General features: G+C 47.8%; 2 protein-coding genes across 3 annotated transcripts in view; both read right to left on the minus strand.

The window, feature by feature from the left end:
* Positions 1 to 414: 414 nt before the first annotated feature.
* On the minus strand, positions 415 to 12,646 carry LOC143335267 (uncharacterized). Its single transcript, XM_076754557.1, has 3 exons — positions 12,034 to 12,646; positions 11,553 to 11,650; positions 415 to 6,268 (listed from the first exon to the last, which is right to left on the minus strand). The coding sequence occupies exon 3, from the start codon at positions 5,796 to 5,798 to the stop codon at positions 1,617 to 1,619; it is 4,182 nt and encodes a 1,393-aa protein (XP_076610672.1). The 5' UTR covers positions 5,799 to 6,268; positions 11,553 to 11,650; positions 12,034 to 12,646; the 3' UTR covers positions 415 to 1,616.
* A 1,192-nt stretch (positions 12,647 to 13,838) lies between these two features.
* LOC143335108 (protein shisa-7-like) overlaps positions 13,839 to 23,345 on the minus strand; it is a 34,301-nt gene continuing 24,794 nt past the window's right edge. For both annotated transcript variants that reach the window (XM_076754259.1, XM_076754258.1), the window contains 2 exons: positions 18,610 to 18,991; positions 13,839 to 17,665 (listed from right to left, as the gene is read on the minus strand). In XM_076754259.1, coding sequence (XP_076610374.1) covers positions 17,221 to 17,665; positions 18,610 to 18,991 — 827 coding nt within the window. In that variant the 3' untranslated portion in view covers positions 13,839 to 17,220. The remainder of the gene's footprint in view (positions 17,666 to 18,609; positions 18,992 to 23,345) is intronic.

Consider the following 23,345-nt stretch of genomic DNA (forward strand, 5'->3'; position numbering starts at 1 on the left):
CTTTTTTTTTTTAAATTCAAGGCGAAGGCGACACTTTCAATTCAGAGCGGAAGTCTGATAACATCTGTACAGACTTCAGATTTAACTTGGTGAAGCTTCATTTTAAAGGCCTGTAATTCATTTCCCAACAGTTTCCAGGACAGAAGGATGTAACCTGATCAGAACTATGGTGACATTGTTCAATCGGTCACCTTCTAATGAATTAACCTACAGTGTGTCTTGTTTTTGTTACACAGCAGATGTAAACAGACAGACTGTGTCCACAGGAAGCACACGATACCAATAATGACTAAAAAAAACTTGAAAGGAACCGACGCACCTTTGCTGATATTTAACACTTTGAGCTCAAACATAAGTCCTCTCATTTCTTTGTGGGGTGTTTCCAGATATCAACATAAACCAACAGAGTACGGATCATTTCAGACTTTTTTTTATTTGATTTGAGGGTTTTCAACAACTCACTTTTAGGCAAAGAAAAGGATAGTAATTTAGTAATAATATTACATGTTTTAGTTTTACAGAAAAAAAGAAAAAACACGTCTGGACAGAACCTAAGTAATGAACTATGTGTACACGCTTTGTTACAAAAATGGGGCATAACTGTGGCAATGAGGGAGCAGGTAAGAGGAGCACAGGGAGGGAAAAAAGGTCACATCGATACGTATACTCGTCCCGCCGTTTTACAAAGATAGTCCCCAACTCGTTCCCTCCCACCCATACAATACCAACAATGATAAAAGAAATGATACTTGGAGTAAAAAACAGCAAATAATCAATATATAATAAAATATAATACGAATTGTACAGTACACTCCGGTTAATTCTGTTGTCCTTTTCAAATCCTGAACACATTTAACAGTTTGAGTCGCGTTTTCTCGCCTCGTTCAACAACGACAAAAGTAGTGTACATTAAAAACAAGGTCACCAACACTTTTCTGTTTTGTCCCAACTCCTTTTTTCACCATCGGTCACTTCAGCTCGTCCACCAGCGTCGCCTTCTGTGACAGAAAAGAGCTTTAACTGGTATAAAAAATCCTCAGTTTCCGTTTTCTTTAAAGATGAATTTCTGTTGAGGGCAGATATCGTCTCGTTATAAAACATGAGAGATTCTCCACTGGGGTAACAAATAAACACATACAGAGCAAGAGACACAGACTATACTGTTTAACTGTGAATAATGTCAAACAAACTGAAAAAATAAACTGGTACTAAAAGGTACCTCACTTCTACAACAGGCATCCAATCCATGTTTATGCGCAAACACTGCTAAAGGTAAAATTAAAAATTAAAAAAAACAAAAACAACAGGTGATGAGAGGAGGCTGGATTAATGCATTTGTCAAACAGGTGCTACTAAAACTGTCTAGAGGTCCTTCTCCTTCGGGGAAGGGGGGGCAGATACCGAGGGTGGTTCTGATTTGGGGCCTTTTGAAGTCCACGCTAATTTATCAGCCACCTCTGCTGCGGTCAGTCTGGACTGGGAGCGGCGGGGGTGGGGGGGCATCCCTCCCCATTCTCCCACCTTTTCCTGTTAAAAACGTGCCAGCTCTCGCTTGCGTCTTGGATTATTTAAAAAAAATAAACATAAAAACAATCTAGTCTAGAAAAATGTGTTTTTTACTGACTGTACTCAGTCAGAACTGTTGATCTCTCAGGCTGGACCAGAACTGGGACCGTGAGCTGGAGTGGTGAACGGTCACCGTCTGACTGGTCGTGTGAGGAAAGAGGTTTCATCTTCATCAGCCCCCAGTTCCCGACCCCGCTGCCGGTGGTTAACCCCCGACAAGAGAACTTGTGGCGGCCCAGAAGTCCGGGGTTCCAGAAGCGGTGTCGGCATTTGCAGCACTGGAATGCGGCTTGTTTCAGGTGCTGGCCCCTGTGTTTCAAGGCTTTGTGTAAAGAGCTGGTGCGTCGTCCGCACACCTGGCACCGCAGACGGGCGTGGCGGCCTGAGTTTCTCGGTGGGTGCCTGATGGCGTAGTGCACCAGCAGAGAACCCTGCTTGGCGTACGTGGCGCTGGGACAGATCGGGCAGGGGAATCGCTTGATAGGAACGTCCATGGAGGTGAGCCCGGCGACTCGGACCGCACCGCCGCACCACGTCTTCACCTTCATCACGCCGCCCTTTATCCTCAGCTGAGCCAGCATCTTTTTTTTGTTGAGCTGTGCTTGCAGTTTGCCCCTCTTCTTCCTCAGAAGGATGAGCTTCTTGCGGGTGTCTTTACTCAGAGGGACGCCCACCAGCTTTCCATCTCTCATGATGCTGTGGATCACCACTCGCCTTTTTTTCTTTCTGAGCTTTTTTGTCTGTCCGTGCCGCTTTTGGAAGTTTTTTGAGCGGTAGTGAAAAGGGTGCTGCAGCTGCAGCTGTAGTTGTTGTTGCTGCTGTTGTTGTTGTTGTTGTTGTTGTGGCTGTTGTGGCGGCTGCTGCTGCTGCTGCTGCTGCTGCTGCTGCTGTTGTTGCTGCCCAGGGGCTCCTTGCTGCATGTGAGACGACCCGGCGTAATTGGAACTCGATCCAGAGTCGTAGAAGAGCGGCGAGTATCCAGTGGGTTGGGACTGGTTGACACGCTGGCCGTTGCGGTCGATGCCGTGCTGAGACAGCTTGTGCCGCACTAAGCTGTTGGAGTAGGCGAAGGCTTTACCGCACACTTCACAACGAAAGGACTTTTCCAGGCCGACTCCGCCGCCGTGGACAGTCTGCTGATGTGCCGTCAGGTGGAAGTAGTGGCGGAATGACTTCCAGCACACAGTGCAGGTATACAGCCTCTGGGAGGGGGTGCCGGACGTTGGAGACTTTTCTCCTTGGGAGCAGGATGAGAAGTAGTCAGAGTTCGCCGAGTTGGCGACTTGACTGATGGCAGCAGCAGCACCTTTAATCCTCCTCCCCTGGTTGTCGATCTCGCCCTTCCTGTGCAGCTTCCCGTGCCTCACCAGGCTCTGTGCATAGGCGAACATCTTCCCACACAGATTGCATTTGTAGTTCTTTTGACCGGAGTGCACGGTCAGATGCTTGGTGAGGTGGAAAGGCTCGCGGAACATTTTGCCACAGACGTCACAGGCGTGAGGCTTTTCCCCCGTGTGGACGCGGTTGTGGCGTCGCAGGGTCTCCGCCCTTCTGAAGCGTTTGCCGCAGATCTGGCAGCTGTACGGCCTTTCCGAGCCGTCCCCTGGAGGGGCGGGGCTCCTCCTCCTCCTGACGATGCTGCTCGGGTCCCTTTTCTCTCGGGGCTTCCTCGGCCTCCTGGGCTTCGTGTGGGGCTGGCTGGGGTGGGTCAAAGGTATGGTGGAGCCGTTGAGGCTGGACGTAGATGAAGGGCCGCCCATGTTACCAAACCCCAACCCCCCCAGCAGGCCTCCGATGATATCCCTCCTCTCTCCTTCCCGGCTTTCCGTGTTAATGTCACAGGAGGCCGCGGCTGCGGCGGCAATGGCCGACATCGCGCTGCTGGTGACCTCATCATCCGAATCATCCAATAACGAGGAGAGGGGGAGGTGGGGCTGCTGCTGCTGCTGTGGTTGGTGGTGGTGGTGATGTTGCTGGCTCTGTGGGTGGGGATGAAGGGTTGGGGCTAAAGGGGCCTTTCGGAGCGTTTGGTTGGTCATTTCACTGGCTAGCGTGCTCTCTGTGGAGTACAGAGCTGAGGACTGTGATCGTCTGTAGTCCTCGACCCCGCTGCTGTAGGACGACTGGTTCTGGTAGCGATTTCTGGAATAATCTGTTGCATACTTGTCATTAGCGATCGGCGCTGCATCGTTCGAAATGCCTACCCTCCCTCCACTGCTACCCATTTTACTGCTGCTTGGATTGGATGACCCGCTCCCACCGGTGCTAGTCCGGTTTTTTGAACTCCGAGGAGGTTTGCCACAGGCACCTGAAGCAGCATGATTGAGAAGAGAGGTGCTCTCGCGGAAGCAACGCCCACAAGCCGGGCAGCGGAAAGGCTTCTCGTCGTGAATCTTCTCATGTCTTGTAAGCGACTCTCGACGGTTGAAGGACTTTTGGCAGATGTTACAGACAAAAGGCCGGTTCTCTGAGTGGGTGACACTGTGTTGGATGAGGTGACCTCTCTTTTTAAATCTCTTCCCACACTCACCACAGCAGAATATCCTCTCTGGGCTGGGGGAGTTACAGTCTGACTTCCTGCTTTGGCTTTCTGGTGTCAAGCCGTGGCTGCGGAGATGCCTTCGAAGGCTGGAGAGGTGGGTGAAGGTTTTACCACATTCACCACAGTGGTAAAGGGGTTCTGGTTCGGGCTGGCCAGATGAACTATTACTGTGGCTTTCTTGGGATTTGGACAACTGTTGGTTGCCGTTGGCTACAAGCACAGAGGTGGAGTTAGAGGGAGGAGGGGCAGAGGAAGAGGAGGAGACGGTGGAGGATGGCTGCTGCTGCTGCGATGACGACGAGAGGAGAGAGGAATGCTGCGGCTCGCTTCCGATGCCACTTATCCCAGATCCTCCTCCCACGAGGCCCGATGAGGAGCTCTGACTGTGCCCACTCGAGCTGCTGTTATGGCAGTTACTGACACTGCTGCTGCTGTGGCTGTGACTGCTGTGACTGTGGCTGCTACTGTCCGCTTTCCTCTGAGGCAGGTAGCCCGCCATTGCTTTCTTTCTCCGGCTTCCTCCGCTTGTGGCCGACGAAGATGAGCTGTCTCCTGACTTTCCGGCGTCGTCTTTCGATAGGGACAGGTGCAGGGGCAGGGGGAGGGGAAGGCCGGCCTCTTGCTGCATTAGTGATGCTATTTGGTTTGAGGAAAGGACTGGAATGCCTTGGAAATCAAAGCCACCCAGTGGGGCAGGCTGGGGGGCCGGGTGGAGAGGGTGCGGGTGGTGAGTGTGGCTGTGTGGATGAGATAAGGCATGAGGGGTCAGCTGTTGCTGCTGCTGCTGAGGCTGTGGAGCTGTGTGGCTGTGGCTGTGGGAGGAGTGGAGGGCCGGGGGAGGGGCCAGGGCCGAGTTTGAATCAGTGGCCCCCTGGCCCAGACCCAGGCCCAAGTGGTTGTGAGTGCCTTGCTGGACAAGGAACTGCTCCAGGCTGCTGTTGGTGGGGACGCCGGACAGGAAGTACTGGTTGGCAGCAAGCATGCAACTGAACTGCTGGTGGAGGCTGCGGGGGTCAGACTGGCCGACTAAGGGGACTGCAGTGCTGCCAGAGGGGTTGTTAGAGGCCGAGGACGAGGTGGAGGGAGAGGGTGAGGAAGAGGGCGGACCGGGGGAAGGCTGGGGAACAGAGAGGCCTGGATGCAGCGGAGGAGGCGGGGGCGCAGGTGTGACTACCCCCCCGATGACCCCCGCGCTTCCTCCACTGCTGCTCCCACCAAAGTCAAAGCGTCCCATCCCAGAGTGGAGCTGCTCCTGGGCCAGCGCAGCCTCGGCCGGGTGGAAAGGCCGCAGAAACTGGGGGTATCCCGACGAGGAGCTCCCACTCCCGCTGCTGCTGCTACTGCTGCTGCTCATCTTACTGGATTTTCTGGAGCTGTGGGACGAAGAGGACGACTGGCTCTGGTGGGAGATGGGTGGGGGAGGGGCGCTCATTTTGGCAAATAATGATGAGGAGTCAGCGAAGGCATTGCTCCGAGAGCTCTGGAGAGATCCCAGTCCGAGGCCAGACAGGAGGCTTCCAGAGGTGTCACCGGAGGGCTGGTGCTGCTGCTGGAGCTGCTGCTGATGCTGCAGCTGGACCTGCTGTTGGTGGCTCAGCTGCCGTTCTAATCCAAGGCCTTTGAACTGGTGGGCTTGGTGTCCACTTAGCATCTCTAAAATGTCCATGGGGTACTTGCTGAATTGGAACATCTCCCAATACAGCTGTGGCAAAGTGTCACGAAGCCACAACTGCCACGTGCACTAAGTCAATATTTGCTGGAAACAGCAATGAACCCTTGTCAAAATGACAAGGTGTGATTTTCCAGAGGTAGTCCTGGTGCGATCTCTACCCAACCTTCCAGCAAGCCACTATAATCCACCAAAGGCCGATGCTTGCTTTTCTCACATAAACGTATCACTAATACTTTCCATTCAGAGCGAAGCTTTCAAGTGCTTCTGTGGGATATTACAAAAAGGGTCATAAATAGGCAGTAAACTACATTATACTAAAAAAAAAAAAAAAACAGTCTGTAGTGTTTCTTTAAAGTGTTCCATAACTGTATGCTGATTTGTAAAATCAGGTCAGCGAGTCCCATCAAGTGGAGTGTGTCCGTTACTTCAGCGGAGGATGAGCCACAGCTTCACTGCCCTTCTGCCCTTCATGGAGTTCTTTGGACAGCCTGGAAAATGAGAAGAAAAAAAGACGGCAATGTTAGTGATTCAGTAACTTGATACGGAGCAGGAAAACAAAACGGTCTGGGCCGGATGCCCCCTGAAGCCCTCTGAATAAACAACTCTGTTTAGACACAAGCAACTGATTTAGCTGAACGTTTACAGCTGAGATTAACATTTTTTGCATTCTTGAACTATGAGCTGCTGTACTTTTTATCTAAGCTGTCAATAAATGCTTGAGCTGATCGTTTTCTTTACATTCAGGAAGAAGCTGTAATATTCACTCTCTGAACTGGCGAGTCTTCCTGCAGCCTGCAGTTGTTCGTGATGGCAAACTAACCGAGAGAAGGTTTTGGCGACCGCCAACGTGCATCGCCTGGACCACGTGGGGAAAGTTTAAACAGCACTTTAATGCCTCTAATGTGAATATTTATGCTCTACAGTGTCACAAAGAGTTCATGAAGAAAGACCTGATTATAAGTACTATTTGACTGCATGTACGAACAACGACTGGCAGGCGGAGACCGGACGAAAAGGCGTCTTGTACAGGAATGACTGTGGGTTTAGTACTCAGGGATCGCTGTAACACACTTGTTAATGAACCGACAAAGCACACATTTTACTGTGGTTACCAGGTGGGTTTATTTGTAGCCTAGCATCATGAAATACTGGTGGTTTATTATTTTGCTTGATGGCGAAGCATCGGGTTGTTCGGTCCGTTTGCCTTGTTGAAACTGTTCATTTGGCTGCTGTGGAAAGCTGTCAGTTGAACCCTGATGTGGACCAGAATTCCTTTTAACTGACGCAAACAGGTTAGGTGTGAAGGCACCATTAGCATCGGCTGACAAGAGACGCTACGCTGACATGGAAAAAAACCCCACTCCACAGCATGACAACTGTACTCCATCTGAGGTAAAGTGTCTCTGTGTGTACTGAGCCTGTGATGGTATTAGGTGCTCATATCAGTGCTCGGCATCAGCAAGTACCCAAATGTAAGTACTTGAACCCAACAAACCATTAAACAAACCAAGTTCCATTAATGTAGAACTTGACTTTGTGCAAAATGTTTTCCTCAGTTCACTTTTTTCATTGTTTTGTAAAGTCTGTCTTTGTGTCACTGTTTTAATCACATAAGTGTGTGGTTAAAAAAATACTGCAAACAAAGCTGATAAACTAAACCCAGCAATCAAGAAAAATTAAAGACAAAGACAAGATTTGCACATGTAACTTTCCATTTATGAAACTGAATTTTTGGTGCAATAAGCAGAAGTTTTGTATGAGTTTATGGTAACAAATACCAGTCAAACACACTTCAACAGCAGAGAGTGACACACAGGGAGGAGAGAGAGGAGAGGCGTGGATCAAAATGCCACAAGACTCCCGTCCAGCTCCTGCCGGATAACATGGCTGCCTGTTGTTGGCTCTAACACACACACACACACACACACACACACACACGCACACACACACGCACACACACGCACACACACACGCACACACACACGCACACACACACGCACACACACACGCACACACACGCACACACACGCACACACACGCACACACACGCACACACACGCACACGCACACAGCTAAATGCCAGATAAAAAAAGGTGGTCTGGTGGACAGTGTCTTTGTGTGTGGGAGGAAAACAGGGGCTGCTGACAATCCACATCCAGGCTCAGCAAATCCCTTCTGTCAAAAACGCAATCTGATATTTAGAGATTGGCATTTTCAGTTAACCTCACTGATTATTTCCCCGTTCTGTTCCTCAATCTCCAGGGTTTTATGAACAACTGGGGACACAGCGTATTCATGCAAATGTGGGTCACTACGAGGAGCCCTGGCCTGATTGTGTTAACCCATCAAGGGACGCAATGCTTGGCTTTAATATAGAAACTGCTGCTTGTGCTTTTATTTCTGAGCACTTAGCACTGATGGCTAAAGCATTCACACCTGATTCTCAGCCAGAAACCACAACATCTCACAGACCAAACGAGCCTCCAAACCAAAAGGTCAAAAAGAAAAGTACCGTTCCTCTAACAGTAAAACAAAGCGAGTTTCTCTGGCTGCACATTTAACATCAAAGCCCTGGTGAGAAACAAGCCCGGCGTTCTCGTGTCTTGTCTTTAAGAACCGAGGTTAGTTCTCATCTTCAGTCTGACCTTCCTCTGGCTTCCACAGAGCGCTCAACATGAACGACTCTCCCCCGAGACAGAAACCAGAGAAGCCAAACATCCTCATGTGTGCCGTCACATCTGCGTTCGGCCTGAAGCTCAGCAGAGCGACGGCGCAGCCGATCTTCAATCCAAGGAGTCCTCTGAACACGGCAGTGATTAAAAATACTGATGTACTTCTGAACAATACTGAAACCTGCTGTTACTTAAAGCTCTGCCTGTCTGTGAAAAAGCGGGAACAAACCAAACTGAATCAGTTGAAAGTTCAACAAGTTTTGATGACTTGAACTGTGGACAGACCTCAACACGCATTAGAGGCGTGGAGTCCCCACACCAATATGGCGGTGGTTCCTGAGGAATTGTGGGATACAGTGTTGGATGTATGAACTTTTATTTTCACTTGCTAAAGAGCCTACAACTACCGAGAGGAAAACAAGGACTCACCTCACACACAAACAAGACGCTCTGGCGACATCCACGCAGATCTGTTTTCATTATAGTAATAGTTATTTAAATTAAATTAAGAAAGGCTTTAAAGTAACCACACTTCATCAGATTTGGTCATTTCCTTCTTCAGAACTTCCACAAAAACAGAAACAGCTGCCTCACATGAGACGAGAGCTGAGTTAAAAAAGAAAAGACTCAACAGTGAAACGAACTTTCTTTCATAAATGAAGCTTTAAGGTTCAAACAGGATCAACAGAGATGCAACAAAGGTGCATCATCACCACCAACCGTGTCAGCTGACGTGAGAACAGGGTGAACACACATCAGGAAACCATGTGAGGCAGACGGATGGACACTGAAACTGTTTTGTCTTATGAACTCTGGACAGTGTCTGCAGAACAGGTCCAGACCTGGTTCAGAGTTGTCCTTTCACACATGGAGCCCGTTAGACTGGAAATACTCAGTTTGTTTCAGGTGAAGGGCGACGAACGGGTCGAACTCTGTGCTGATAAACACTACATGTGTTTGGACGAATCTGCGATGTCAACGAAAGAGTGGAAAGCACCGTACAGACAGAGAGTATGAAGCAGCTGCACTCTGGGATATCTTCAACACGTCCACCTGCTCGCCGTGTAGCAGCGTTATCAGCGCAGACACTGAATGAGATGAAAACAGAGCTTAAGGGACAGCTCCCGCAGTGGACACGTCTACCGGCACACGGTCTGTACGTATACCGGCCAACACCACACCGCGGTAATTTCATACTACGATTGTTTTCGTAGCATGTCCGACACGCGCGTCTCACTGTGCGACGCTGATCTTCAGCCACTCTCCTGCAGGACTTACTTCCCGGCGATCAGCACAGCAGCTAAATAAAAAGCTGGTTTTATCTTTCAACCAAAGAAAAGAAACCGAGAGAATAAAGCCTCTCAGCTCTTTGTGGCACACGGCCACCAGACCGTGAATGTACGGGGAATTTCTTCCCACAGGGATGTGTTCAGTGTGAAAACGTTTTACAGCATTTTTTGCTGTTGAATGATACACGTCCTCCCGACAGTACGCAACGCTCAGCAACCGCCTCCAAAGCCCATTTGCTTCAGTTTAGTTGTCAGGGGTAAAAACAAAGCTGTCCAAGGTGAAAGTGAGACGTAAAAACAGATTTTTCACACCGTAAGAGAGCTCTCCACACCCTGACACGTACTGTAAACCCTCGCTTCCAACGGTCCAACAGATACTTTAAAAGGGGCTAAACAAAACAGCAGCTTTGACCAGGATGTTCAGTGCACCACCCTTTCCATTAAAACATGTTTTCATTTTGACGGTGCTGAACACGAGCCGGGGGTCGGCGGCATCCGAGATAAAGGCGGCGGAGGAAACTTTTCTACCCGAACAATCATCAAACAGATCACAGCAAATACATTAATGCTGGATACTGAGTAGAAATACACAGCACGAAGGAAAAGAAACACTGATGTGAAGAATTTTACTTTAAACCAAAAATTTTATTTCCTTTCGTGGTAGAAAACATTTTGAGAGAGAGGCTTTGAGCATTACCGGATAAATATCATTAACATAATAAAGTTGACAAAATCAGGAGAATCAGGATGTGAACACGCTTCTCTGTTACGTCAGAACAAACTGTGGATGGGAAAATCTCCTTTAAATGATGGTTTTGCTGCCAGACAGGAAGTTTGTTCTCATATAAAATTAATGAAATCAAGAACGCATTCAAAACATTGCTGAGAAACATTTAGAGGAAAAACTACATTAAACCCTTTGATTAGCAGCTATCGCACACACATCAACGCAGTCTGTGCATCAGGATCAACAACCACTGAGCAGCTTCTTCATCGTCTGTGTCACTAAATCAACCGATCAGTTCAGAGACATGTGCTAATTAAACAGCTTCCTCTCAGAGGAAAAGCGTCGCTCCTATCCTATATAAAAATAAAGCTCAACTTGTTAAATGGCGGTGTTCCTGAGCGCAGCGGGGTTTCTGCTCTCGCCCTTGACTCCCGTTTTCAGGTCGCGCAAATCTCAGGATGAAAACAATTACAGAGCTGTCAAACTGTCATGTGAGACGAAGTACGACGTACCGTCATCTTCTATCTGCATGAGCACAGGGGAGCTCAAAGTGGATTACAGGGGAATAAGAATACATACGGTCACCTAATTTAGCTTCCAGTGGAATGCAGTGTTGTGGTTTTAAAAATGTCCTGCAAGTCAAAGGACCCTGAGGCTGAAAGGCTGCGTTTACTGCGAAAGATACTCTAACGAATGCAGGTTTCATTGATGCACAGATACACACCGGATCACAAAATACTACTGACAACTGCATGAATGATCAGTTGATCACAAATTACTTTTTAAACCTTTATCATGTACAACTTTTCAGATTTGAAGACAAACTGCATCCTGATGTAAAATAACTTTACACACACACACACACACACACACACACACACACACACTCAGAGCTGCTAGTTCTGCAAACAGCATGCCTTGACAAACGTGCAGAGTTTGAACTGAAGTGCTTCACTCATCAAACCTCCTTTAAGTCAACACTGACAGCAGCTCGGAAGCAGAGCAGTGACAAACTGAGGCTGACTGTGCTAACAGTTACTCTGACAATTTGCAGGAGTGTGATTGCATGTTTTGCTCATCTTACCGGCTGATCCGCAGCTCTTGGGCTCCCAGTTGGAAGGCAGCTGTGGGGGGAAACTGTTCGCTTTCTCCGCCGACAACCGGTGACCTCAGGTGGACAGCCTGAAACAGATGTACCGATGGCAGAGCAGGTTAGACGGATACAAATTACTGTTACCCCTCACTCACCAGCTAGCATCCATACTTAGCTAGCTAACGTTAACTAACTACCAAAATGTTGCACTAACGGCCGTAAACTCGCACGTTTTGTGCTGCAATTCAACACTCACAGATGCAGGGTGTTAAAAGTTGGTCCAACATATTTAAAACCGCGCTGTAATGCTGATAATAATAACTAGACTGGCATAAAGAGGGTATCCCACTTACATAGCACAACGCTAGCACTGTTAGCAGCTTAGCTGAGCCGTTAGCTACGCTTAGCTTGGCAGCTAGCGAAGTAGCCAATTTACTATCGCCGGGAACGGCTTTTGTTTTTGTTTTTTTACCTTGTAGCATAAGATGGCCGGGTGCAAAAAAAAGCTCAGAAACATGGGAATAAAAGTGTGGAAACATCGATCGGGGAGTTCGCCGTGAGAGCGGGGTCCCTACAGCCTGTCGGCGGGGCCTTTTTCTTCATCCATGGAAAAACACTGTGAAAGGCCTGGCTCTCCATCGGCCCGGGAGGGCTGCTTTTCACTCGCTAACAAAAACTATTTCCGCTGGCCTGGTCCGATATGTCCATTGTCTGCCGCCACAGTCCTACTGCTCGACCGGCTCCCCGCTCGCCTTCACCCACACGGCGCCTTTGTTTAGTTTCCGTCGTGTTTTTCCCTCTTTTCTCCACGCTTGGCTGTTTTCCGCCCTTGTCAGTTTTAGGTGTCCCCCTCTGTAGACGACGGCTCCTCCGATGCTGCTAGCGTTAAAATGGTAGTTTCCTGTCTGCATAATGGTTCCGGGTAGAGCCAGGCACAGGTTGGTCTGTCCGGCCGCGACCACACCGCCGCCGCTCCGCTCGCGTCCACCTCTGCTCCTCCGTTTGCAAAATCTGCTTTCTAACCGGCGTGCTGCTCCTGAATGAATAAACCGTGTGTGCGCGTGTACGTGCGCGCGCGCGTGTTTACACACCATTAAAAAAGATATCACCTCGCATTCTGACACTGTGTCATTAAGCCCCCTGTGTGGGTGTGTGCTTGTGTGTGTGTGTTTTCACACTGTGTGAAATGGTAATGAGTCAATTAAAGATATCATTAAGGCGCATGCTGCATAACATTACAAATTGTGTGTGTGCGTGTGTGTGTGGCTGAGACAAAAATAGTGAAAAACCGAGATTTTGTGCACTGGCTGCACTTCTGCATGCATGCATTTTGCACATGCACGTGTACCAAGGAACAAAACCCGGTAGATTTTTGTTTTTTTTTTGTCAGAATATTAAACACTGGATCCTATCCTGCAGAAAACACACAATAATCAAGTCTTAATAAGAGTCTACAGTGGTAACAAGTCAGACAGCTGTGCGAGTTCTGATGCGACTTTCTGAGGTTTGGAAATGTCTGTTCTCCCTCAGCAGCCATAAAATTATTGATTAGTTGATCGATTGACTGTTGTATTGGTGTGTGGATGCAGCCTTGGTTATCCCTCTGACTCAGCCTTGCTTTATTCTTTATTTGGCCTCTTCTCCACACATGACAGTGTCATAAAATAAAATTAAAAAAACCATTTAAATAATGTATAAAAGCAGAAATTCAGTGTAGACGGCAGAGGATCAGAGCTCGCCTCCATCTTTATCTCCTCCTGTAAATTCCCTTTTTTTCATGACTGTAATGAATTTAGTACTTGGTGGTAAACGGAGGGGGGTGGAGAGGCGTTGCTCCTCTGTGTGGAGCCTCAAATTTCCTCCTGGGTGTAGAAACACAGGGAGGCGGTACTGATTGACAAACATAATTGTTAAGATCACACACACAAACTTAATTTTCATCCCCTCAAACCATGACAGGAATCCGTTGTGTACTTTCAGGAACTGTACTGTGACAATTTATTGACTTAAAATCTGTAAAATAATGTGTAGCTGCAACCCTGGAAGCCATTCTGTTAAAATGTGAAATGAGCTGCAGGGATTATTTTCACTTTCAGGTCATGCAGCTATTATGACTTTGATTAAACAGGTTATTGTTGAGTCTAAAATGTGAATAAAGGCCAACGTAATGTCTTAAAAACACTTGATTTGTCTGATCAACAGTCCAAAACCTAAAGTTTTAAAGAGCCCGTTAATGAAAAAACAGTCACATTTCATCACATAAGACAAAAAACAAGCTTTAGAGGGATTTTTTTTATTGTTATTATCAATTAAACAGTATGGTTTCTACAAACGCAAGAATTGATCACCAATAACAAAAGGGTTGCACATCTGTGAGACCTTTGTCTGGATATTCTTGGAAATAGACATATAAGGGGATGTAATAAATAAATGTATCATACAATTTGAGGTATGCAGAGTAGCTTTGAGAATACAAATACGCCCATGCCCCCCCGCCCAGTCGTTAACACACTCGTGACCACGCACACACACAAACACACATACAGGCACACAGTTCTATCAGGGGAGCGATTAACTGAACATGGATTACAACATCTGTGTCACACCTTCGAAGGCGTGAGGCGAAATGAGACATTAAAAATACAGCTGAATTTCCACGTGTCATTTACATTTCCCCCCTATTTTGCCTCGTTCTCTTTTAAATTTAATGAGATGCTCTCATTGTAAAAACCACGGAGCCTTTCCGGTCCGCTCAGCCGAAGGAAAGTCACAATACATTCTCCTCGTCAACGCGCTGAAGCCGCAGCTGCTGTCGCTGGAAAACACTCGAATGAAATTAGTTTTTCCCCTTCGCACGTACTGCAACTCTAAAACGCTCCTCAGGCTCGATGTTTAAGCTTCGTGCCCGAGAAGTTCTGTTCAAATGAGCACAAATGAGCATGAAAAACAGCCACATTTTGCAGATACATGTTGAAGTCAGAGGGCAGCGACACAAACGCGTCGACCGGCTGCTTCGCTTCTGTTCAAATCCCAAAACTCGACACAAAACACGCCTTCAAGAATTTACATTTTCAAACGTTTGAAAAGTCCTCGCTTTGGTGAACGCAGCTCGACAAGAAAAGCTGTGATTGATCAATGTCCCTTTTTTTTTTAATAAAACCACGACGGGCCTTTTAAATTTCATCACAAGTTGATATGAACACGAAACGACCGCGACTCGGGTCTTTGAACTCGTCTCCGAAAGTTTGGTCAAAAATGAGGTTCAGCATTCCGAAGAAGAAGAAGACACTGAGAGAGTACACACACGGGCACACGGATGAAGACAAACGCACGTACATTTACACACATACACGCCGTGACATCATAAGTCAGCACTGTGACATCATCAACACTGGCTTCTGACATGCGGTTCGTCTTTTCTCTTTGATTGCATCGGCTCTTTTTGTTCTCGAGAACACAAAGGTTCCTTCTTTTTTTAAAATTCCACTAGAAAGTTTGAATATTGAAAATCCAGGATTATACATTAAAATTCACAGAGATTAAAAAAATAAATACATGTTTAAGTAAAAGACAAAAAAAAACCAACAAAACTGATTGATGATAAGAGCGTTCAGAGTCTGATCGAGGGGGAGTTTTTACACGTATGATCATAAACCGTTAACATGAGCACATGTGGAGGACTAAAAACGGCTGGCAGGAAGCTTCGCTCAGTCATCAATCATGTCTGTCTTTAACGAAATGCAACTCAGACGGGACGCCGGAAGCCTCAAAACGAGGCTACGAGCCCCTGAAACCCCACGAAAGGGGGAATCCAGCCTGGAAGGCCAGAAGGTCCATCTCACAGCCAGAAAACTAAAAAATGTACAAAATGTACAAAATATGACATCATCATGGCCACCTGCTCGACAGTTCAACAAAAAAAAAGTTTTCATGGTGGAGTGTTTTTACACGTCGCACAAAAGTTCCTTTGCGCTGCAGAATTTCTTTGCATGTTTTCGATCATCTCTCTGCACAGAAACGAGAAGCGTGAGATGAAGCAGACGCTGCACAGACACACAGAGATAATCAGTATAGCCCTTGGTGTGAAGTGTCCATTGTCCCCCGCCTCCGACCCGTCTGCCCCCCCTTCCCTTCAAACGAGGTGAGCGGCTGAGCTTGCAGGTGAGGTGGCGTCGCAGCGCGGGAGGGTTTCCTGAAGACCAGAAGCAAACCCTCGACTGTCTGCGACTCACAATGACAAGTTTGAAACAGCGGTTAAAGGACGTTTGGTCAGCCGGGGTCGACCCGAACAGTCTGCGTGAGGTCGGTTCTTCTTTACGAGGTCTAATTTCAAAACTTTTTTTTCTTTTTACTAATTATAACGCAAAGGGTCACAGCACAAAGTTTCATAGATGACATACACCCACTAGAGTTCACTGTACAAAGGCTTTACGTTAGCTGAAATCATACCGCGAGGTGGCGTTCACCCTGCAGGCCTGGTCGCTCTCCGCAAAACATGTGGCGCTAGAAGCTTGGTGACGTAGTGACGAATCACAGAGCTAGTTGGTGAACTACTGTAGCTAACGAGCAAACCGCTAACACGCTAGGAACATGCTGCCGCTAGTGAGCCGTCAGAGCTCCCCGAGCGTCTTCCTGTCTTCTCTATGCTGGACTTCTTGTTCTCAGAATTGTACATAATTTCAGTCTATGAAGCGTTTCACCGAGGAGGGAAACAAAAGGCTGCAGAACGAGCCAACTTGTTGCTAACTGACAGGTAGCAACCTTGTTAGCTGGACAATGAGTTCAAACAGGTCAAATCATGGGTCTGAACTACGTTCCCTCAGCGCTAAGCACTGACAGACTGCTCGCTATTGGTCCAAGTGTTGCAGCATTTTCACTGAAGTCACCAGTTAAATGCTGGCCATGTCGATGCAGGTCTTATTTTGTGACAAAACGGTTTCGATTGGATCCTTTTCTCGTGTAAATTGAGCCATAAAGGCGAACAGGTGGCGGCTAACCGCACTCAGCTAGACGACGTTTGCGGAGAATGTTTTACTTTCATTCCCGTCCAATCACAAGTAGAGAAAGAAACGACGGGCAGGTCACATGTCCAGCCTTCAAGTTACAAACTGGCTGGCTAAAAGATAAATATGTTTTAAACCAAATACACACAAAGTCTTACAGGGCTCAGTAATCTTAATACTAGAATCACCATCAGGTTCATGTCATACAAAAGCGACTCGTTTGGTTTCTAAATACAAAGACAAGCAAAGGTCTGTCTCTGCCTCCACAGCGATTCAAAGACACATGAATGTCTGTCAGAGCTGTCGAGGACTCAGAGGACAGAGCAATAAAACTCAAGGACAATTCAACAAATTTGACTCAGCGGGTTTCCTTCAATAAAAGTCTCGTCTGCACTGGCTTTGTTGGCTCCTTTTCAGCGGACGCTTCTGTCCTCCTTCAACAAAAGAACGGCTGAAAATTCTCTCCGACACCAAGTGAGAATCGGTCGCTTTCACTCGCTGTGAGATTAATGTCTGTTTTATGGGGGGGGGGGGGCAGCCAGATGAGATCCAAACCTCGTCCTCACTTCCTCTTCCTGCTCAGCTCACTCATCACTCTCCTTCCACTGTCTGCCTCTTCAGCCTTCACCTCTCTGCTCTTCATCTTCCTCATCCTCTCACACTGTCACCTCGTTCTTACTCCCAGTCCGCAGTCCCTGCACTCCTCCTCCTCCTCCGGGGATGAAGTGCAGCTGTTCGATGGTGTTCTGCCTCTTGTTGGCGAAGGCCATCCGCCGGGCGTTCGGGTGGCCCCCGCCCGTCCCCGCTCCGCCGAGGGGGTCCCATCCGCCGTGCATGCCCATCCCGGGCATGGCGGAGGAGCCGCGCTCGTGGTCGTGGCCCGGCGTCGGGTGGGAGTTCATCTTGATCATGTGGTGGCGGTCCATGGACGGCGTGACGCAGATGTTCTGCTGTGACTGGGCCTTCTGGTGGTGGCTGAGCCGGCCCATGGTGGGCACCATCCCGCTCCCAGCTCCTCTGTCGCCGCCTCCCATGAGCAGACCCATCGCCATCAGCCGGTCCTCCAGACGGTCAGGTGAGACCAGAAGCCTCTCATGGGACCTGGAAGCAGAGACTCGTTTATCCTCTGATACTGAATCACTCATGAAATGTTCAGGGTCGAATAATAACTTCACATTCGGCCTTTGAGGCCGTAAGTCGACGCTGTGGTTAATCAGTTCACGATATCACTTCAGAAAATGAAGTTTTCAAAGGTTTTGTTTAGCACAGAGCTCCAGCTGATGTAAACCCATACAGTAGTATTACTTTAGTGTATTAGAAAAGTCAGCACACAGTTGTTTGACATGTACTTTTAACAAGTGTACTTCTACGTAAATGTCATTAAGTTCTACTTAAATGTATTAAAAAAGGATATATTAATTTTACAGTATTTTAAGTATTTCAAAGTACTTATAAAAAGTGCACTATTTGTACTATAAATTGTACTTAAGTGTACTTTCAGAAAGTGTACTGAATCACAAATACTTTTAATAGTAATGAAGTGTACTTATGAAAACTTATTTTCAAGTCCTTTGTAATACACTATTAGCACGCTTCATTAAAGTGTACTTTAATTTCACTTCATTTGAAGTATTTACGAGCATATTTCCAACACTTTGGTGATATAATACAATTGTACTACGAGTGTGTTTTGAATGCTCATGAATCCTGATTTTCTCCTGTTTGCTTCAGTACACTTAAAGTTTGGAAAACTTTAGTAAGTTAAGTAACTTTAAGTTTAGTAAGTTAACATACTATTTATACTTCAAGTGTACTCAAGTATTATTCAAGTGGTACTCATGGCGTACTTGGTAAATTCTTCAAAAAGTATCATTTAAGTGTAATATTTTTGCACCTGGGAGGTATAACATTAACACAGTTTACTGCATTTTAACAGAAAACTATTAGTGTCTCATCTCTCGTCTCGTCTGGTATCATCATGATCTCCTCTGTTGTCTTCCTTCCTCTTCATCGCGCCTCGTTACTGCTCTCCTCTCTTATCTTACCTGCGGAGCGTCTGCGAGTTGGAGCCTCTGCTGCTGCTCATCATGGCTTTGTAGTACTGGTGTTGCTGGTTCTTGGACAGGCGGGACAGCGTGTTTCCCTCCCCGAACCCGAGCAGCTGGTCCTGGGAGCGGACGCGGCGCGGCGGCCTGTCGAAGGAGGAGCTGGTGTAGTGCGCCTGGGCGGGCAGCGGGTACGGGTTCGGGGTGGAGGCGGGGATGTGGATGCGGGGCCGAGAGCCGTGGAGGGGCAGCGTGCCCCTGGATCCCAGCGTGTACTCGCCTCCCCAGGGCAGGTGGTGCTGCGAGGAGTGGAAGGAGGGCGGAGCGTTGTTGGAGCGGCGTTTGGAGCCGTAGTAGCTGGAGTACTCGTCCAGTTCTTTCTCTGGTCCAGCAAAACAGACAAAGAACGATGCACCGTGTTAAAGAACAACTCAAGATTATTTCCTTCATTGATGTCAAATCAACGGATCAATGCTTTCCTTTCAGGAAATATCTTTTCATGACAACTGATGAAGGTCATGTGATGTGAAGAACGTTAAGTGGAGGCTAACTGAGCTAAAAGCCACACAGGAAGGAGGTAGAAGGAAAAAGAAATGAAAAGAAAAGCAGAAATGACGACAAAAGAGAAGGATCAAGGACGAATGAACGAGACAAACCAGGAAAGAAAATATGTCATGTTTGGCTGGAAAAGGAGGAGAGACACCTTGATAGAGAGGAGAGAAGAAGAAAAGAGAGGTGGAGGAGGAAGAGAGACCAGAACAAAAGGTGAAATGAAGATGATGGAGTCACAGACGGACAGGACGTGGAGCCGGAAATGACAAGAATGGATTTCAAACGGAGAGATGGTGGAAAAGGAGATGAAAGAGATGCTGCATGAGGCACGGGAGAATAAACGTAAAAGAGAAGAGAGGAAGAGGAAAACACGGTAACAGAGGCGAGACGGACAGGTGAAGGTAGTTTCACATGAGACGGGCTGCTGGATATGACACCAAAATAAAGAAACAAAGCGAAGAGACGAGGACGGCCGGAGACGCAGACGTGGAGGGACAGTTAGTGAGGTTCATTAATAGTGAAATACAGCGTTTCTGCTCTGCAGCCTGAGACGCTTTAATCTTCAAAGCATTTCCATGGAAGCAGCTCCCTGAGAGCCAATTTAAAGCTGACCTTTAACCAGCCACCTCTCCACCTCTTCCTCCCCTCGCGCCTCCTCTTCTCTCTCTCTGTCAGGTCTCTTCCACTCCTTTCATTCTCCTCTTGTTCTCTCTCCCTCTGCTTCTTCTGTTCTTCCTTTTACCACCACCTTCCTCTTCCTCTCTCTCTCTCTGTGTCTCATGTCCTCTCCCTCCTCTCTCCTCTTCCTCCCCTCTCCCTCTCTGTTTACTCCCTTCCTGTAAGGCCAAATTATCTCGAGGTTTCTCCCCGGCTGCCGACCGCAGACAAAGAAGCCTTTATCAGTGTCCTTTCTGCAGCGCCGTGTGGGAACTACATCAAAAGGAGCAGGTTTCACACAAAGGCTGGCGAGAGGCTGGAGTCCCTCTTTGTGTCACAATGACAACATTTTAGTTTCCCTTTGAAGGGGCGTTCCACTAAAACTGACATTCGGGGTGTTTTTTTTTTTAGGAAAAAGCCGGCATTTAATAATCAGGCAGGTAAAAATGCTGCTCTGCTTTCAGCGTCACCAGCTGATTCAATGCGAGTGATTCAGCCTGCATCTGGCTAACGGAGGCGTTCGCATGCTGGAGCGAGCGGCGCCTGGCCGCTCTGCTCTGACAAATAAAATCATCCGGCACAAAATGAAGTCTTCTTATGTTTTAAGGCTGAGAAAGAGGAAGAGCTGAGCAAAAAGGGTTCGTCATACGTGATGACCATCATCACGTCAAGTCCGCACTGGTGTTATGGATGAAACCTCCTCACATTCACGCTGCTGCCAATGTTTGCACACTCAAAAACTGACAGAAGTGATTGTGTGAGGAATGAAAAAACTGTTTGAGAGACGTTCACACACCGTTCACTTCCTCACTTCCTCACCACCTCACCCCCGGCCAGCTGCTGCGTGGAGCGGGTGTGACCAGTGGACTGCTGGACGATCGTAAAGGTAGTTCAACAAGCACTTCAGATAAAGCTTCCTGGTGCCTTACTGTTCTAAGAATTCTGTTGAGTCTTGAGAGTTTCCCCCCACACAGACTCTGGACGCCTGCAGAAAGTGGATTTGAGGCTTCTCGTGGTCTTGATGAATTGTGGATCTGAGCAGCAGAACGTCATGAACAACCCTGGACTCGTAGTTTTCTAGAATAAATAGAGCTGATTTCTAATTATCAGGGAAAAGGCTGCGTACAAACATGCTTTTTAAAAAGTATTACTGGGGTGTGATGGTCTGACAGACGCGCAGAAACAGCTGTGCATGAATGAATTTGTCATTTGAGGAAGTGCAGTGATGTGAAGGAGAGATTCTAAACAGAATGAAAGAGCAAAGCGGCGAACGAAGGGAAGAGCATCTGCCTCTCTAAACCAGGACACGGTCAGTTTATCTGGACCATAAAAAGCTACAGGACGGCTGCCATTACTGCGACAGAGACGCTGCTTCCTGATGAGAGTGAGGAGATGAAGGGAGGTGGGATGAAGGTGCGATGAGTGGAAGCCTTTTCGCCGCTCGGCGTCATCTATGAAGTGTTTTCTCCTTTCCACTGAATTGTAATAATAAAGAGCCTCATCTGGACTTTCACCTCATTACTGCTTCCACGTATACCCCCCCCCCCCCACACACACACACACGCACACACGATCCCCCGTGTAGTAACCATCCATCACTCAGCCTGCAGAGGCGACTCCCCTCCCCCTGCAGTCTTCAGCAATCGCAGGGCGAGAGAGGTAAAGACAGAGAGAGAGAGAGAGAGAGAGAGAGAGAGAGAGAGAGAGAGAGAGAGGGAGAGAGAGAGAGAGAGAGAGAGAGAGAGAGAGAGAGAGAGAGAGAGAGAGAGAGAGAGAGAGAGAGAGAGAGGTTGCCAGCCGCTGCCTCTCAAACATCTTTTCTTCCCCGTCGAAGGCAGCCAGGCCCCTGCAGACCAGCAGCCAACGCCCCTCCCCCTATCTCCACATCTCTTTCCTCCAATCCTTTCTTCCACCGCCTCTCCCTTCTTTCCTCTCCTCCTGCTCAGCCGACCTCTCTGCGTCTCTATCTTCCAAAATATCTCTTTTTTCCCTCCTGCTGTATCCATATTTGCCCAATCAGCTCTTTCACTGCCCCCCATCAAGCAAACTCTTTCTCCACATTAATACTCTCCTCTTTCCTTTTTCTCACTGATGCTTTTCTGTCACTCCTTTATTCCCAACCCTTCCCCTCTTCTTGTCATCCATCACCCTCCATTTCTCCCTCTTTCTTCACCCTTTCCACTCCCTTAAAGTGGACTTGGTAACGTTGGAGAAACCAGTAAGAGTAAACTAGATGTTTAAACTGAAAACCCACCCCCTCCCTTCATGCCTCCCTCCACCATGAGCGCTCGCTGGCTGAATACAGGTGGAGGACGAGTCCAGCAGGGAGGAGTTTCTTTTAATAAAGACTCTGGATGGGCTGCCCTGCCCAGTTACTGCTCGCTGCTGCGGGCGTGTGAACCAGAGCTGCTGAACCAGAGTCAGCTCACGTCAAGTGTAGGAAACACCTGACGCTATCATCATGAACGCACACTATGAACCTGGCTATTCTTCCTGTATTAGCGGCATTAGCAGTGGGAAATGTCATCTGCTGCTCTTGTGCAGCTAGCTTGCTGTAGCTTTAGCAGAACATCTGCTGAGCACTCACAGGCAGGCAGGTGCATATCTAGTCAGACATTTAGGCCTGAGTGAAATGACTGGATCTGCAGCCACATTTTGATTCATTAATTGCCGTCAGGATGAAAAGAGAAAATGACAAAAAAATGCTTCAAACTACACGAGCGACCCAGTCGTCTCAGTCTGCTCCCGTCCCTTCGCTCAGTTCCCTCTTCTCTGTTTCAGTTTGTTTACTTTGCTGTTATGACTGTTTAGCAGACACAGTTTACACATTGAGACTGCACTGACATGTTTATTTGGCTTCGCGGCTGAGTTACAAGTCTCCTGGCGGCCATGCCTGCCCGCCTGCCACCATAATGGAGGTTCACTGGAGAATCGGCTGCGTGAGAGTCGAACTAATCGGGCCACGAGGAGAGAAATACCTGGAAAGAAAGTCATGTGGTGGGAGTAGGCCGGTTAGCTTGAGAATAGCTGGCTCATAGCTAAGCTGGCAGAGGCAGTGGCTGCTGAAGTGGGTGTTATATGTTATTATTGGTCAGTACAGGCAAAACGTTAGCGCTAACCCAACCGCTTGGCACAATCCTGCCCTGCATGACAAAGCTTTTGGCCAGTGTAGCACAGGGCCGATGCTGGCCTGCTACATGTTTATGCTAGCATGCAACAACAAACCATTTCTAGGCACTTGTCTCAAAGTATTAGCCAAACAGCAGATGTGAAAAACAGCACAGCAATGGTTTGTTGATCAGACGCCGCGGATAACCAAACAGCAGGCTGACGTTAAACATTTGAGACATAAAGGTCAGTTTTAGTCACGAGGAGCTCAACTCAGCCTTTAGAAACGGTTGTATAATGTCTAAAAAATAAAAATGATGATGTTACGTTGATGTCATCAGGGTTATGCTGGAGTTTGAAAGATGTGGGTGGAAACCACGCTGATGCTTAAAATGATTTCCAAAAACTTTACAGAGGAG

Source organism: Chaetodon auriga, chromosome 17, assembly GCF_051107435.1.
Source record: "Chaetodon auriga isolate fChaAug3 chromosome 17, fChaAug3.hap1, whole genome shotgun sequence".
Taxonomy (NCBI): domain Eukaryota; kingdom Metazoa; phylum Chordata; class Actinopteri; order Chaetodontiformes; family Chaetodontidae; genus Chaetodon; species Chaetodon auriga.